This window comes from Cervus elaphus, chromosome 20, assembly GCF_910594005.1.
Source record: "Cervus elaphus chromosome 20, mCerEla1.1, whole genome shotgun sequence".
NCBI lineage: Eukaryota > Metazoa > Chordata > Mammalia > Artiodactyla > Cervidae > Cervus > Cervus elaphus.
The window spans coordinates 80128179-80144824 of record NC_057834.1 but is presented as its reverse complement, the minus strand read 5'-3'; the positions used below and the strand labels follow the sequence as shown (position 1 = coordinate 80144824).

Genomic DNA, 16646 nt, shown 5'->3' with positions numbered 1-16646 from the left:
TTCCTATCTTGAGCCTCCTTACCTAAACTTTAGGTTTCAGAAAAGTAGAAGCATTCTTCTCTAGAATCCACAAAAACACCAAAGAAATTCTGCTGACTCAATGATTTACCTCTGGCATTCGTCTTCTTAAAACCCTTCAGTAGCTCTCTACCATATGATAAATGCTCTACCATGATATCCAAGCTCCTTCATGATTTGACCCCTGAATGCACCTTATTTCCAGACACACCCTGCCTAACACTTTATAATCTCCAAACAAGGACCTGCTTCTTGCCTCCAAGCCTTGGTTTATGTCATCACCTGTGTGTAGACAGCATACATGTCTACTAACTACAGTATCATCATGATAACTTCTGTTCATCCTTAAGATGCAGCTCAGATGTTGCCTCTTTCCTTGTTCTCTAAACACTTCCCCTACCTACAATCTTAAGAAGTTTAGGTAACGTTCAATCACTGCTACAAAAACTTTTTCCCATCTTCATCACTGCACTTGTTATAGACTAATATACTTTTGTGATTTACTTTAGTATCTACTTACTTTTTTAGACAGTAAACTACTTGAACACAGGAACTACATCTTGTTTACCTAATACTGGTTTCCTGAATGAACTGTAGGACAAAATGATGTGATTAAAACAACTGCAGAATTCTAGTGACAAACTTTATCTCAAAACCACCCTTTTGTCTGAAGCAACTTCCTTGTATCTTTGCTTCTGTCTAGTCTCCGCAAGTTGAGCAAAGGTTGGCTATCCTTACACATAATCACGCGAAAGGCAACATCACTGAAATATTAGTAGCAAGTTAACTAGTTATACTCACTCTACCTAAATGGGATGGAGAGTGTTTGGAGGACTGAGGGGAAAATAAGACAGGTGAGAAGGGTTATTGACTTGAGAAGCACTGCTTTAGGAAGAAGTCAACCACAAGGACTAGGTGAAAAGGAACAGTCAATTAAACTTATAAACAGCATCAACAAATGAATGGGTAAAGAAGATGTGGCACATATACACAATGGAATATTCAATTCAGTTCAGTCACTCAGTCGTGTCTGACTCCTTGCGACCCCATGAATCGCAGCACGCCAGGCCTCCCTGTCCATCACCAACTCCCGGAGTTTACTCAAACTCTTGTCCATCATGTGGTGCTGCCATCCAGCCATCTCATCCTCTGTCGTCCCCTTCTCCTCCTGCCCCCAATCCCTCCCAGCATCTCAGCCATAAAAAGAACGAAACTCTGCTATTTACAGAGATGTGGGCAGACTCTGGGACTATCACACAGGAAAATCAGAAAAACAAATACCGTATATTAACACACATATATGGAATCTAGAAAAATCATACAGATGAACATATTTTCAAAGCGGTAATAGAGAAACAGTTGTAGAGAACAAACATGTGGACACTAAGGGGGCAAAGGGAGGGATGAATTGGGAGACTGAGACTGAGATATACACACTACTATGTATAAAACAGAAAATGAACGAGAACCTACAGAATAGCACAGGGAACTCAGTGCTCTGTTGAGGGGACATATAAGCACACACACACACATACACATATGACTGATTCACTTTGCTATATAGCAGAAAACTATGCAACATTGTAAAGCAACTATGCTCCAATAAAAATAAACTTACAAGCAGCATTCATTCATTCACTAATAGTGTGGCTGCTATGTGGCATTCACTGGGCTGAAATACCACAGTGAATAAAACAAAGTCCTTGCACTTAAGGACCCCTAAATCACACATATATTTCCTTTCATTTCCTAATGCACTATTATCTGAAAGCCAATATTAAAATTTCATTTTCTATAATATAATAGCATTCCTCTACAGACTAGGTCCAAGTATCTAATAATTGGTCACACACTACAGGACTCATGTCAGCAATGCCAAGAGGAATACAAAGGTTTATAGCCATGTTTGGCCAAAATAATCAGGGAAACCTATGGAAAAAATGAGAAATAGTGATAAACCAGCCATAGCTGATAGAAAAAGAAACCTAAGCAAGAAATCAGAACGAGATTAAAAAAAATCAACAACCATGAAAATGTATTAGGTTGGTGCAAAAGTAATTGCAGTTTTGCATTGTTGAAGTTTGCAGTTTGATATGATTGGAATACATTCTTAAATGTGGTTATGTTATATATCATTCTAATGTGCATTCTTGCTTTTTTTTGCTGATGACTTATTACTTGCTGTTTATTTTATATTTATTTTAGACTAGGGAAATAATGTTAGACAAAAAGCAAATTCAAGTGATTTTCTTATTTGAATTTAAAATGGGTCCTAAAGCAGCAGAGACAACTCACAACATCAACAACACGTTTCACCCAGGAACTGATAACTTGTACTACAGTGCAGTGGCTCAAGGAGTTTTGCAAAGGAAAGCCTTGAAGATGAGGAGTGTGGTGGCCAGCATCATAAATTGACAATGACCAACTGAGAGGATCATCAAAGCTGATCCTCTTACAGCTACACAAGATGTTGCCAAAGAACTCAGTGTTGACAATCCTACCAACTTTTGGCATTTGAAGCAAATTGGAAAGGTGAAAAAGCTAGATAAGTGGGTGCCTCATGAGCTGACTGCAAGTCAAAAAAGTTATCGTTTTGAAGTATCACCTTTTCTTCTATGCAACAACAACAAACCATTTTTCTTGATCAGATTGTGACATGCAATGAAAAGTGGCTCTTATATGACAACCAGTGACAACCAGCTCAGTGGCTGAACCGAGAAGAAGTTCACAAGCACTTCCCTAAGCTAAACTTGCCCCCCAAAAAAGGTTCTAGTTACTGGCACTCTGCTACTGGTCTGATCCACTACAGCTTTCTGAATCCTGGTGAAGCCATGATATCTGAGAAGAAGGCTCAGCAAACTGATGAGATGCACCAAAAATTGCACCACCTGCAGCCAGCACTGGTCAACAGAAAGGGCCCAGAGGAGACTCCAGAAAACACCCCACTGCATGTCGCACAGCCAACGCTTCAAAGTTGAACAAATTGGGCTATAAAGTTTTGCCTCATCCACCATATTCACCTGACTTCTTGCCAACTGACTACCACTTCTTCAAGAATCTCAACTACTTTTTGCAGGAAAAAGTCTTCCATAGCAAGCAGGAAGCAGCAAATGCTTTCCAAGAATTTGTCAAATCTAGAAGCACAGATTTTTACACTACAGGGATAAACAAGCTTCTTTCTTGTTGGCAAAAATGTGTTGATTGTAATGGTTCTTATTTTGATTAATAAAGATGTGTTTGAGCCTAATTATAATGATATAAAATTCACCGTCTGAAACTGCAATTACTTTTTCACCAACCTAATACTACTTGCGGTAAGGCAATAATGTTCCTGAAATTTTAAGAATAAGCAAAAAATTATAAAGAAGAATGATATCAGGTAACTGGGGAGATTGAGATAAATCATAGGAAGAAGACTGTGCAAACCTCTTTAATCTACCTATCTCCCCTCCTTCTTGGAACATACTTCCCGCATGCCCACAATAGACTCCTGCCCACCTCTGTCCCAAACTCCTCACAATACTGACCTACAATGCCGCAGTGGTAAAGAATCCACCTGCAATGTAGGAGATTCAGGTTTGATCCCTAGGTCAGGAAAATCCTCTGGAGAAGGAAATGGCAACCCACTCCAATATTCTTGCCTGGAGAATGCTATAGACAGAGGAGCCTGACAGGCTACAGTCCATGGGATCGCAAATAGTCAGATGTGACTTAGTGACGAAACATCAACAACAACCTCGATTAATTAGTACTCAGTTTTTACTTCAGCCCCCTTCAGGTCTAGTTGTAGTCCTTCTCAACTAGTTCTCATGGAGAAAAAGAGGAGGGCAAACGAATTCTTGAAACGCTGCTATATGACTGATAACAGGTTTTTTTTGAAGACAGCATTTTTTTTCTTTAAACTTTCATAACGCTGCTATATGACTGATAACAGGTTTTTTTTGAAGACAGCATTTTTTTCTCTTTAAACTTTCTGGAAACTGAAATACTTTTAGCCAAATGAATTTATCGCAAATGTTAGAATGTCAATCACAAGAGGGAAATAACTCTGGGCAAAGGAACATTTCTGAAGTCCCACAAATTACACCACTTGGTAGGCACGGCTTGCCTGTGGGGAAGTTCAGTATGTGTCGCCTTGTTCTCAGCTTCCCCTGCCATTAGTGGGGAAGGCACAGCGCAGAGGAGACGGTCAAAGTGGCGACAGGGCAGCCCCTAAGCAGCAGCTTTTATGCTAGACTCTCAGTGCTAAGCTTGAACTGGGGACCAACATCAAGTAAAAATGTGACTCTGCAGATTTTTATAGGAATATTGGGCAGACAAGAAGATGATCTATAAGCTAAGGAAATAAGAACTCTCCTTATTTCTCTCTCTAGGCATGGATTTTCTTTTTATTGTTGTCCTCATCAAAATTCAGTATTGTACCTCCTTAGTACTGTCCTTGCTTTGAATAATTATGAAAAGCTGTATAGGTTTTGACTGACTGATAAATCATAATGCAGTCCACTTGATGTTTTCAGCTCTTTCAGCCTTTCCAACTTGGAAAGGGAAAGACGTAATGGAAAGAGCTTTTATAACTTAACTAATTCCTAAGAATGCACATTGATTTATAATTATTACTGCAAACATAGTAGTAGAATTTTTGGACATTCAGAAAAATACTGCCATACATTATTCATAACAATCTGTTTTAAAATGTGTGCCTCATATTTCACAATTGTTCTGAGTTATACCTTCATGTTAAGATGTGCTTAACTGCTCCCATTTGACTTATCCTCCTGATTCTAGAAAAATGACTTCAATTGAAATCACTGTTAATGTTCTTACAATTTTAAATAGCAGACTTCCAATATTAATGCAGCAACTGATCAGCTATATTAAAATCCAATTTAAAAATTCATGTGGAGTCTAAGCTCAGATTTATGACTCTTGTCTTCCATCCAACCCAGCATGCACTCTCAATGTAACTTATCTGCTTTTTGGCACAAGCCTAGACACTTAGTGGGAAGTGAAAACATACTTCAGTTCCTAGGAAAATAAGAGTTATATTAAGGTGGCTAAATTGAGGCAATATAACCAGTCAATCTGGGGAAACACACTGCTTGTTAAACATGGTGTAACACTGGTTTATAAAAAGTCAAGGGGGGAGAGATAAAAGCAGAAAAGGCAGAAACCAACCCAAAATAATCTACAGTAGAGTGAAGAAAAATTGCTGCTGATTTACTTGCTTTGTTATTTCTGTCTCAGTATTTCCAGTTTTCAGAACATCTTACATTAATCTTCTATCTCAAATTTTCATGAGTTGTCTATATTTCTACACACAATTTTCTTGCAGGCACTTCAAAGATTACTTGAAGGATTGAAATATTTTTAGATACTTCCAGAGAAAAGGAATAATTAACTCATTATTATTTGTTACCCAAAACTGTATTTGTTCCCTTGGCTTTCAGGAAAAACAAAATTTTACTTTGCTTGAGACAAAAGTAATCAAACACACATATAACAATATTGGTATAATGAATAATATTAATGCGGAAATAGTATTTGAAGTTATTAAGAGAACATTTATGACTTGGATTTGAGTCCTGTCAATTAATAGTCATATGGCCTTGAATAAATGACTTAACCACTTTATAATTCAATTAACTTATTTATGAATCCTGAACATAGTATATCTGCCTCAATTTGTGTTGTTTTTAAGATACAAAGAAGATTAAGCAGATAAGTCTACATTGCACATAATAAAGGAGCTATTAATATTTATATAATAATTATAATTCAAAAATAGTTCAATAAAATATGTAATAAACTTCATACTAATCAAAACCCAAGTACTTTATTCATCTTTCATAATAAGTATAGACTGTTAAAAGCACAATGAATTCAGTATTAGTAAGTTTTATCTCTCAATCCTGCTATCATTCTGAGTCACCCTGAGCAATTAATTCTCTTAACCTCTCTAGGCTTATGTTAAATTTAGCACAGAATGAATAATTTAAGTTCCTGTCTTGACCTTCAGAATTATTATGGCATTTTAGCAGTAGAACTGAAGGGATGAAGGAATAGGAGTTCTGGGTTGTAACAAATATGAACTGTTATTCTAGGTTCTCCTAGCATGGATCCTATTTGCAGGAAGTAATTCTGAGAATGACTTAGGTGGTTAAAAAAAATGAACCCAAATTAGTAAATCCCATAAAACAGCTCATAACTTACCTAAACGTTCTACCCAATATTCAGTCTGGTCCTTTCCCACTTCATACAAACCACAAGAAGTCTACCAAGCTCACTGAGGGTGTATTTCTACCACACATTCATATTAAAGTAAGCCATGCACATAGAAAGTGTGATGGAAACTTGTTCCAAGCCTGCTATGTGGAGAACTAGTTTAGGTTTAGATTGAGTCCTTATGTCCCTTTGCTGGCATACTTGCTTTTTTAAAAATCTGTATACAGTTTTCATTATTAGACATACTCTGAGAAGAGGGGATGCATTCTCAGAAAAACTACAAACTCATCTCAAGTATTTCAACACTGTTTAGAACTACTGTCAAAACAGTGAACTATGGATGTTTCATTAATCTCAAAGTAATTTGGTTTCTAAATAGTTTCAACTAAACCTTCTCTAGAGAAAAATTAGTTTGTTGCTAACTGATAACATAGCAAGATACTGAATTTCTACAGTGTCTATTTCTATTAATTAACATTACAAGCCTGATTTTTAAAGTTTGAACAAACTGTATAAGAGAAAAGAAGTCTGTGAAAGATATGTAATCAATGATCCAGTTTGTTTAACTTCACACTATCTCACTTTACTAGACTTATACAGACCAAAAGTTACATATTCTTAATATTTTAAAATACTGATGAGCCAAGACTCATAATATGTGCATAAGTCTTTGGAAGACAGTATCTTCTGCTTTAAATAAGTAAAACCTCAAAGTTAAAAGTGATAATCTGCTCTAAAAGTTAAAATCAGTCTTTTAGAAATTTCTCTATATAGTATTTCTTTATACACTCCTCTACACAGTAACTACTTACCCTTTATCAATAGTTTTTCACTTTCTGGAATACTAATTTTATGAACCACAGGTATTATTAACCTTGGAAAATAACAGTTTATTTTGTCTCCTACACAATGTCATTCGTCAGGATGCAATAACTGTATATTTAACAGCAAGTAAAATTAGTACAGTAATTTCCATAAGATTTTTTTTAATGCTATGCATCAGTACAGTTTCCTCAGGGGTCTACTTAGCAGTCAGAGGCATACTAAGTAGCATTAATCAAACAGACTCACAACTGTATAATAAGAGTTGTCTATATTAAAATTTAGTATATACAGTATATACTGTATAAACTAAATTAGTAGAAATGATCACTCTGCAGTTTCATGGAAGCAACCAATGACCTCAAACGACTTAGCAGATTCCAAGAACTATCTAGGATGAAGTCTAGTCTAAAAGCCATTAGGATAATGGTGTGGTATGGTCATGGGAGGAAAGATACTCCAAGAGATCAAAACGCTTTTAGTCAATTTACAATTAGGAGGGTTTAGGAGGGAAGCAAACGAGGTCAGGATGCCTTCCAAATCCAGAAAAATGGCTTACGGTTAAGATATATTAACAGCTTGCTGTTTTTCTGACACTGTATTTTCCCATTTCATGTTCCCAACAATCCCTATGAAGTAGGTAGTATTATTTTCACATTTTACGAATAAGGCAACTAAGGCCTAGAAAGGTTAAGTAACCTGCCCAAGGTTAACAAAACCTAGAAAACGGAAGAGGGAATCTGAACAAATTAACCAGAGCTAGAATACCATCTTCAATCTAAATCTCCCAAGAGGAAAAGGATATGATACACTAAGACACCAACACAGTTCATTATTAAATACATTTAGAGATCTACATGATGATAGGTGTCTAAATACATAAATACATACTAAATGTATTTAGACATCTACAAATGATACCAATCTAATGGGACAAAGCAAAGAGGAAATAAAGAGCCCCTTGATGAGGGTGAAGGAGAAGAGTTAAAAAGCCAGTTTAAAACTCAATATTAAAAAACTAAGATCATTGCATCTGGTCCCATCACTTCATGGCAAAAAGAAGGGAAAAAGGTGGAAGCAGCAACAGATTTCCTCTTCTTGGGCTCTAAAATCACTGCAGATGGTGACTGCAGCCATGAAATTAGAAGATGATTGCTTCTTGGCAGGAAAGTTATGACAAACCTAGATAGTGTGTTAAAAAGACATCACTTTGCCATATAGTCAAGGCTATGGTCTTTCCAGTAGTCATGTATGTGAGAGTTGGACTATTAAAAAAAGCTGAGCACCAAAGAATCGATGCTTTTGAACTGGTGCTGGAGAAGACTCTTGAGAGTCCCTTGGAAAGCAAGGAGATCAAACCAAACCAATCTTAAAGGAAATCAACCCTGAATACTCTTTGGAAGGACTGACGCTGAAGCTGAAACTCTAACACTTCGGCCACCTGCTGCAAACAACTGACTCATTGGAAAAACTCTGATGCTGGGCAAGACTGAAGGCAGGAGAAGGGGACAACAGAGGATGAGATGGTTGGATGGCATCACAGACTCATGGACATGAACTTGAGCAAACTCTGTGAGATGGTGAGGGACAGGGAAACCTGACGTGCTGTAGTCCACGGGGTCACAAAAAGTTGGACACAACTTGGCGACTGAACAACAGACGTTTACATCAAATCAAACACTGCTCTCCAATATTTTGGGGCCTTTACTACCTTAGACAGAAATTTTGTATCTTCTTTATCCCCTGCAGAAAACCAAGAACTCAGTGTGTGGGAAAAAGACAAGCTGACTATATAGAAGAGAATTCATACTTGTGTTAATTCATGAAACTGCATACTATATTTTATAAAAATAATTATAGTGCCAGTGTTACTATTTCTTTTTACTTCAGAAAAAGCTTACTCATATGCACATGACTACTATTTTTTACTACCTATCCCCAACTCTCACTTCTACTCAAGCTTCATGCCTCACACTTGTATATACATCATGGCAGAGGTTATTAATTCCTAGTAAAATGAGAAACTCTTTAATAACAAAGTCAAATATCTTACCTATATCCAAGGGTACCTCACGTTGGACATATAAAAGTTACAAAGTGACTTTAACGTTTCAGAAGTAGATTACTGCCCTAATATAATTGTAAAAACAGAGAAAAGCTTCAATATTCTATCAGTGACTATCTTCTGCATATGAATTTTGTCCCTTTAGTTATCTGAAGGGTTTTCTTTTATTTTCTTAAGACTGTCATTGGTGGGCACCACTTTCCTGGATTAAGACAGCATCCCAATTCCTATTGCTGAGAAAAGGAATTTAAAACATTGACTTTGGGCTCAACTTCAGAATGAGATCTTAGGAGTTGGAGAACTCCCAGATCCACATGGTACCCACACATGTCAAAATAAAACTACATCTTACCTTAACACCTTGCATACCAGGGGGCCCCATTAATCCAGAAAGACCTTGATCACCCTAAGAACAAAACACAAATGGAGGTTTAATATTATGAAAAAGCTGAAAATTATGATTCCCATGCTGTAGGAGTTCATCTTGGCTGTCAAGATCTTACTGATATCCTCAATCTGGCTCAAGTTCCACCGGCTCCTAACCCTTATTTCTTTCAGTACTGATTACCTGGACAGTACTTCACCTCGTTTGTGGCCCTGCTTCTTTTTCTCTGATGTTCTTTTCTCTAGAAATGCCCTTACTTCCCAAATTGCCACCTTTTCCAAGGCTTACCGTGTTTCAAAAATGTAAAGAAATCTATTTAAAAAAATGTAAAAGAAATCTATTTTAAACACCAGCACTTTGTAACACAGCTGCAGAGGGCTCAGGTCTGCCTTTTTAGGTGAGGACTCACAGGATGGTGGGACTCCCACGTGGAACATCAATGAGTGGCTGGGGGATGGGGAGCAGGACTAGATTCACACTCTGGACCAGGGGAAGGGGCACTTCCCTCTCCAGGGCTGCCCTGCTGCCTTCCACTGTAGTAACCAGAGTAACTGTAGTGAAAATCTGGGGGAGGACTGTGCTGGTCCACAGACAACAAATTAGGGCCTTCTATCTCCATCCCTTCCCCCAGATTTGATGAGGGCTTGCAGAGCAGGGTAGGAGAAGGAGAAATTACACCAGTGAGGGGCAAGGAGTGTCTGTGGTGGGTAGAAGTGACTATGAGAGACACAGAGGAGGATGTGTGAATGACAAGGACAAAACGTATCAAAAAGGAATGGGGGTAAAATCTTAAACCAGTTTACTTAAGGTACACTTTTTCTTTACCTCTGTTCCTTTCCCTCTTTCTGCTGTAACAAACTTATTGTGCGTGGGAAAAAAAGTATGTTGTTTGAAAGAAAAGGAGTACTTAGTTAATAATCCTAAATTCCATAATGACTATTCATGCACTATTTATAGCACATAGATGTTTCACTGCATTATCTACTTTAATGTCATCAAGTTAAATAAACAGAAAAGAATGTTTCTGATTATTAACTATCAAGTGCTTTTCCATTTGTTCTAATATTTTATATTCTTGTTCAATGTTTTATTAATATGGCATCCATCTGTTATGGCGTGATGGGTTTATACATATATTTTTTTATACTTATTACTCTGATAGAAGGAAAAGAAAGCTACATTAGGAAATAGAAGGCTGGAGGCTCATCCCCTACTAGCTCTAATCAAGGGTAGATCAGATGATTTCCCTTCAAAATTCCTCCATCTGAAAACAGAGTAAGAATAATATCACATTTGCTTTATGGGAAAGGAAAAGTTGCCACTATTTAAACTATCTTTGTTTGCCACTAAGGTCCCACAAGGAATTAAATATGTATGTGTGCTCTATGAGAGATGTTATTTACTGGATATTACATGCTGAAGGACTAGACTCTGCATTGCTTATATTGTTTCATCATTGACTATTTATTGTAAAAATAGCTAACTGTTTAAAGATAAAATTCAATTGGGTCCCAATCCCCCTATACTCACACCAATTTAATGTTTATATTTTATTTGAATTTATATTGTATATGTATAAATATCCTGCTTCCTCAGTATAACTGAACCTAATTTTATGTAAATATGATTTCTAAGAAAATTTTAAAAATTTTACCATTTTAGAAATATCTTTTATTTTGAAAGTTGGATTTCACTTAAAGCTTAATGAAAACATGTTATGAAGTCTTAAATCTTATGACATTTTTCCTATATAGTACAGTTTGTACATGTGTAACTCAAAAATTTAAAAAAAGAAGACTGACATACTCCCTAGTCTCAACTCACAGGCTGAATCATCCTATATTTTGTACAGAAACTGTACACACACTGAACGACCCTATATTTTGTACAGAGAGGCCACAAGTGAAGATTAAAAATAAGCATTTGATAAAATCTGAATGCTTAATTTGGGGAGATTATTTAAAGCACTCACCAAAAGAGAGTGGATGTCTAATTTCTCAATTTTAAGAAATTAAATGTCTCATATTTACATATTTTTAAACATGGCACCTATATTTCTCAGATTGAAGAATTTTCTTTCTCATAATTAAGGGATGAATGAAAACACTGTTTCTAATAATAGACTTTCATTCCTTTTCTAATTTATTTAGTCAGGGAACTCAGTCCCACCACAGCAATGAAATTCTTACAATTCCAGATTAAATTTGATAATTTGTTAGTATAATATCCATTAATGTGAGGCAATTTTCCTTAAATTTACATGAGTTTCTGTAAACCAATTAAAAGATCAGATTACAACCCAGGAACCACAAAATTTATTCAGGGATTTTAAAAGTTTGTGAATGTATACCACGCAAACAAAAACATTCTATAATTGTATCACATTCATCAAGTGTATGACTAAATAAAGCTTCCCAGATATATGCCTAAATACTCAACTTATATTCATTCTCACTGCAAAAACAGTATCTTCCTCCTAAAAATGATTTTTGTTGCTATCATTACTTTGAAATATTAGTTTCTTTTTACCTAAATGCATATGTGTGTGTATCTGAGAGCATTATTTTATAATGAAAAATATAATGAAAAGCATACTGTATTGAAAGTTAGAAAATTAAGATATATCATTAATTCTTTCACTTGCTAACTACTTAAATTCTATGAATCCTCTTTTCTCAACTGAAAAAAAAATGACGACAGCCTCTGTCACTGTTACTGTGAGACTTAAACAAGATAAAGTATGTAGAACCATTCTAAAAAAGGTGTAAAATGGCATTAGAATTTATAATGGCACCCATACTAATGGCCACATTCTTGAGGTTAGGACCAAAAACATCTTGTTGTAATTTTTTGCCCCATCTGTTCCTAGTTGGCAGGAAGCACAAGAGCATGCCAGAATGGACATTCAGTAAAATTAATTATATGATTTTAACTGATATGTTAGGCTGATGACACCATCTACTTGATTGTTCAAATATTTCTTCATTAAAATCCAATAGTTATTACACACTTTGAAATCAAGTAAAATCTATATTTTTTAAAAAGTAAAAGCTATTTTTAAATGCTTGAAATATATCAACAAGATTTTATTTCATGGACAAATAATTACCTTTTCTCCAGAAAGAGCATGACCTGGGGAAAAACCTGGATCTCCTTTAGGGCCCTAGATAAAACAGTTATAAAACACTTGATGAAACATAAATCACATATATCATACTTCCTCAGTTGTATGTAATGCTATGCACTATATACAGTTTATATGGTATTGAATAAAATTACATATTTTAAATTAAGATGAATATAGATTACTTATCTTTTTAATGTATATTTCATTTATCCTTAATTTTAAATGTTGAGAAGATTCCTAGAAATTTCCCAGACACAGCTGATTTTTCTAATCAATCAAGTTATACTAAAATTGAAACATTTCTTTATGAGAACTACATATTGTGACATCAGTTCAGTTCAGTCACTCAGTGATGACTGATTCTTTGTGACCCCATGGACTGTAGCATGCCAGCCCTCCCTGTCCATCACCAACTCCTGGAGCTTGCTCAAACTCATGTCCATTGAGTCAGTGATGCCATCCAACCATCTCATCCTCTGTCATCCCTTTCTCTTGCCGTCAACCTTTCCCAGCATCAGGGTCTTTTCAAATGAGTCAGCTCTTTGCATCAGGTGGCCAAAGTATTGGAGCTTCAGCATCAGTGCTTCTAATGAATATTCAGGACTGATTTCCTTTAGGATGGACTGATTTGATCCTCTTGCAGCCCAAGGGACTCTCAAGAGTCTTCTCCAACACCACAGTTCAAAAGCATCAACTCTTCAGTGCTCAGTTTTATAGTCTTCATGACATATTGAGTTATAATTTTTAGCATGGGGAAATGTTATTTTTGGTGGGAAAAAAACTGCTTATACTAATTCTCCAAATTTTAAGACATCATTCCAAGTTTAAATATTTTCCAAAATCTTGCAATGTACCGTGCATTGTATGCATGCTCAGTTGTGTCCTACTCTTTGCAACCCCATGGACTGTAGCCTGCCACACTCCTCTGTCCATAGAATTTTAGAGGCAAGAATACTGGAGCAGGTTGCCATTTTCTCCTCCAGGGGATATTTCCCTGCGGCTCCTGCATTGGCAGGTGGATTCTTTACCACTGAACCACCTGGGAAGCCCAAAGTACATGCATTACTTTTACAATAAAAAATAAACAAACAAACAAAAAACCAACAACAACTCTCTAACTGGAAAAATTATTTTTATTTTTATAAAATAGATATTTCTCATACTCTGGAAATCTTTTATATTTTAAGAGAAATATAACTTCATATTTCAATCTGAAATTTTGGGTACAATAGTAAAATCAACTTTTTTTATTATTCATTGTTGTTTAGTTGCTCAGTCCTATCTATACATACTAGGAAAAATATTTCCTTTTCTATTTCACTCTTCATAAAATACAGAATTGAGATTATCATTCAAATTCTGACTTCACTACCATTCTCAGCTAATAATAGATAATTTTCCATTCCTAAATTTTATTTCCACCCTATGGGAAACTGTTATGTCTTCCTTCACATGTTCAGGGGTAATTTTTATTTCTTTCACTCCATGGATATTTACTGAACAACTTCCCGAACACTCAGGAATGAACAAAACAGATAAATTATCTGTCCTCTTTAGGCTGACATTACACTGTGAGAAAAAAAAAAAAAAGAATAAACATCTATAAAAGAAACTTTTAAAATACAGTTTCTTGTATAGATGTCAGAGAGAAAGCAGGAGCTGGAGAAGGGAACTGTGACCAGCAGGGGCTTTGAGGGCTCCCTTGTTGTGTACAGTGGGCAGAACCATCCCTAAGAAGGATATCTGACCAGAGAATTAAAAGACGTAAGGGAGGGAGGTGTAAATATATCTGGAGGAAGATCACGAAGAGCATCCCCAGCAGAGGAAAAGAGTAAGTGAAAACGGCCTGAGATTTACCTGAAAAACAGCAGGCTACCCAACGTAACAGGAGCAAAGGGGAGAGAGGGGGGCATGTACTTCAGAGAGACAAATGGGGCTGGAACACAGAAGGAATTATTAGGCCTTATTTGTGGCTTGACTTTTACTCAGATCTATCTTCTGATATACCACTGGCTATAATGTTGAAGAGACATTATGGGAGCTGCAAATTCAAAACACATATTGAAGGCAGAGCTGTTAGAATTTTTTTTCCAGGATGGGAAGTGAAAGAGACAGATTGGCATCTAGTCCATATACAATGGGAAAATGATTAATGGAAAAGATTAGGGAGAAGAGTAGGACTGGATATCAGCTGTAGTTCTCTCTTGGACATGTTAAAAGCAAGGTGTCTCTTGGATTTCCAAGTGGAGACACTGTGTGTACTGCTGGATGCTGAGTCTGGAAATCAAAAGTCACCAGAAAATAAATTGTATATGAAACCATGGTGAAAGAGTGAAAAAGTTAGCTTAAAACTCAACATTCAAAAAGTAAAGATCACAGCATCTAGTCCCACCACTTCATGGCAAATAGATGGGGAAAAAATGGCAACAGTGACGGACTATTTTCTTGAGCTCCAAAATCGCTGCAGAGGGTGACTACAGCCATGAAATTAAAGGACACTTTGTCCTTGGAAGAAAAGCTATGACAAACCTAGACAGCATATTCAAAAGCAGAGATATTACGTTGCTGACAAAGGTCTGTTTAGTCAAAGCTATGGTTTATTCAGTAGTCATTTACAGATGTAAGAGTTGATCATAAAGAAGGCTGAGCACTGAAGAACTGATGCTTTCAAACTACAGTGCCGGAGAAGACTCTTGAGAGTTCCTTACAGCAAAGAGATCAATCCAGTCAATCCTAAAGTAAATCAACCCTAAATATTCACTAGAAGGACTGATGCCAAACCTGAAGCTCCAATATTTGGGCCATCTGATGCGAAGAGCTGACTCACTGGAAAAGACCCTAATGCTGGGAAAGATTTAAGGTAGGAGGAGAAGGGGGTGACAGAGGATGAGATGGTTGGATGACATCACCTACTCAATTGGACATGAGTTTAAGCACACTCTGGGAGACAGTGAAGGACAGGGAAGCCTGGTGTGCTGCAGTCCATGGGGTCGCAAAGAGTCAGACATGACTGAATGACTGAACAACAATTGAGACAAAGTGTACATACAGAGAAAAGCAGAGGAAGGAGGATGGTTCACTAAATATGTTCCAATATTTACAAACTGTAGGAGGAAAGACAGAAAGGAAGAATGAAGTGACACAGCAGGTAAGTCGGAAAGGCAAACAAAGTGACTGCGGGGCCTCCAAGTGTAGAGAAGACATTTTCGAATGAAGGTACGGCCAACTGTGTCCACAGCTCCTGAAAATTAAGTCTGGCAAGATGCTGTGGAGAAAGACAGAAGTGGTTGGTGACCTTGACAGGTGCCATATCAGTGGAGTGGTCAAGAACATGTGAAAGTCATGGGTGGTAAGACAGGAGCTTTGACTAATAAGACAAGTAGAAAGTAGAGGAAAAAGGGGAGTACATGTTATTTTGTGAGAAAGAAGTTGTGAGTTTGAAGAGAAGCCTTAGGCTTTCAAAATTTTTTAACATGGAAACTAGTATATCAAGCTATTTTGTTGATGGGAGTGATCTAGGAACGAGGGAGAAATTGAGCATAAATTGGGAGAAATGTGTACTTCTCTTAAGTATGCCTCACAGATCCAGGGTCCAAGCAAAGACATTTCAGTAGGGACAATTAATCTGGTTCAAACAATTCCAGAGGTAGAATATATGGGTACAGATGTTAGGTTGCTAGTCTTGGCAACAGGAAAAAACATAAGAGCTAATTCTCACCTGATTGCTTCTAATTTCTCAGTGAAATAAAACGTGAGGCCTACAGCTTAAAGTTAGAGGTGGGGAGTGGATATGGGAAGAATGCTTTTAAACAGCGCTCAAACTAATGAAAGGAAGACAAAAAGTCCTTCATGTTCTCCAGTAAGTATTTTCATTTTATAGATTAGAAACAAGTCTTCATTGGCAGAAGTGCCAAAAAAGCATAAAATATTTTAATTTAAGCATCAAAAAAAATGTTTAAGGAAAAAGTTGTTTTCCAGTCTGACCTATTCCCTTTCATATTTCATTT

General features: G+C 36.6%; 1 protein-coding gene across 8 annotated transcripts in view; it reads right to left on the bottom strand.

Moving 5' to 3' along the window:
• COL24A1 (collagen type XXIV alpha 1 chain) overlaps positions 1 to 16646 on the bottom strand; it is a 382349-nt gene that overhangs the window by 300234 nt on the left and 65469 nt on the right. For all 8 annotated transcript variants that reach the window (XM_043877542.1, XM_043877547.1, XM_043877541.1 and 5 more), the window contains 2 exons: positions 12622 to 12675; positions 9480 to 9533 (listed from right to left, as the gene is read on the bottom strand). In XM_043877542.1, the coding sequence (XP_043733477.1) occupies positions 9480 to 9533; positions 12622 to 12675 (108 nt within the window). The remainder of the gene's footprint in view (positions 1 to 9479; positions 9534 to 12621; positions 12676 to 16646) is intronic.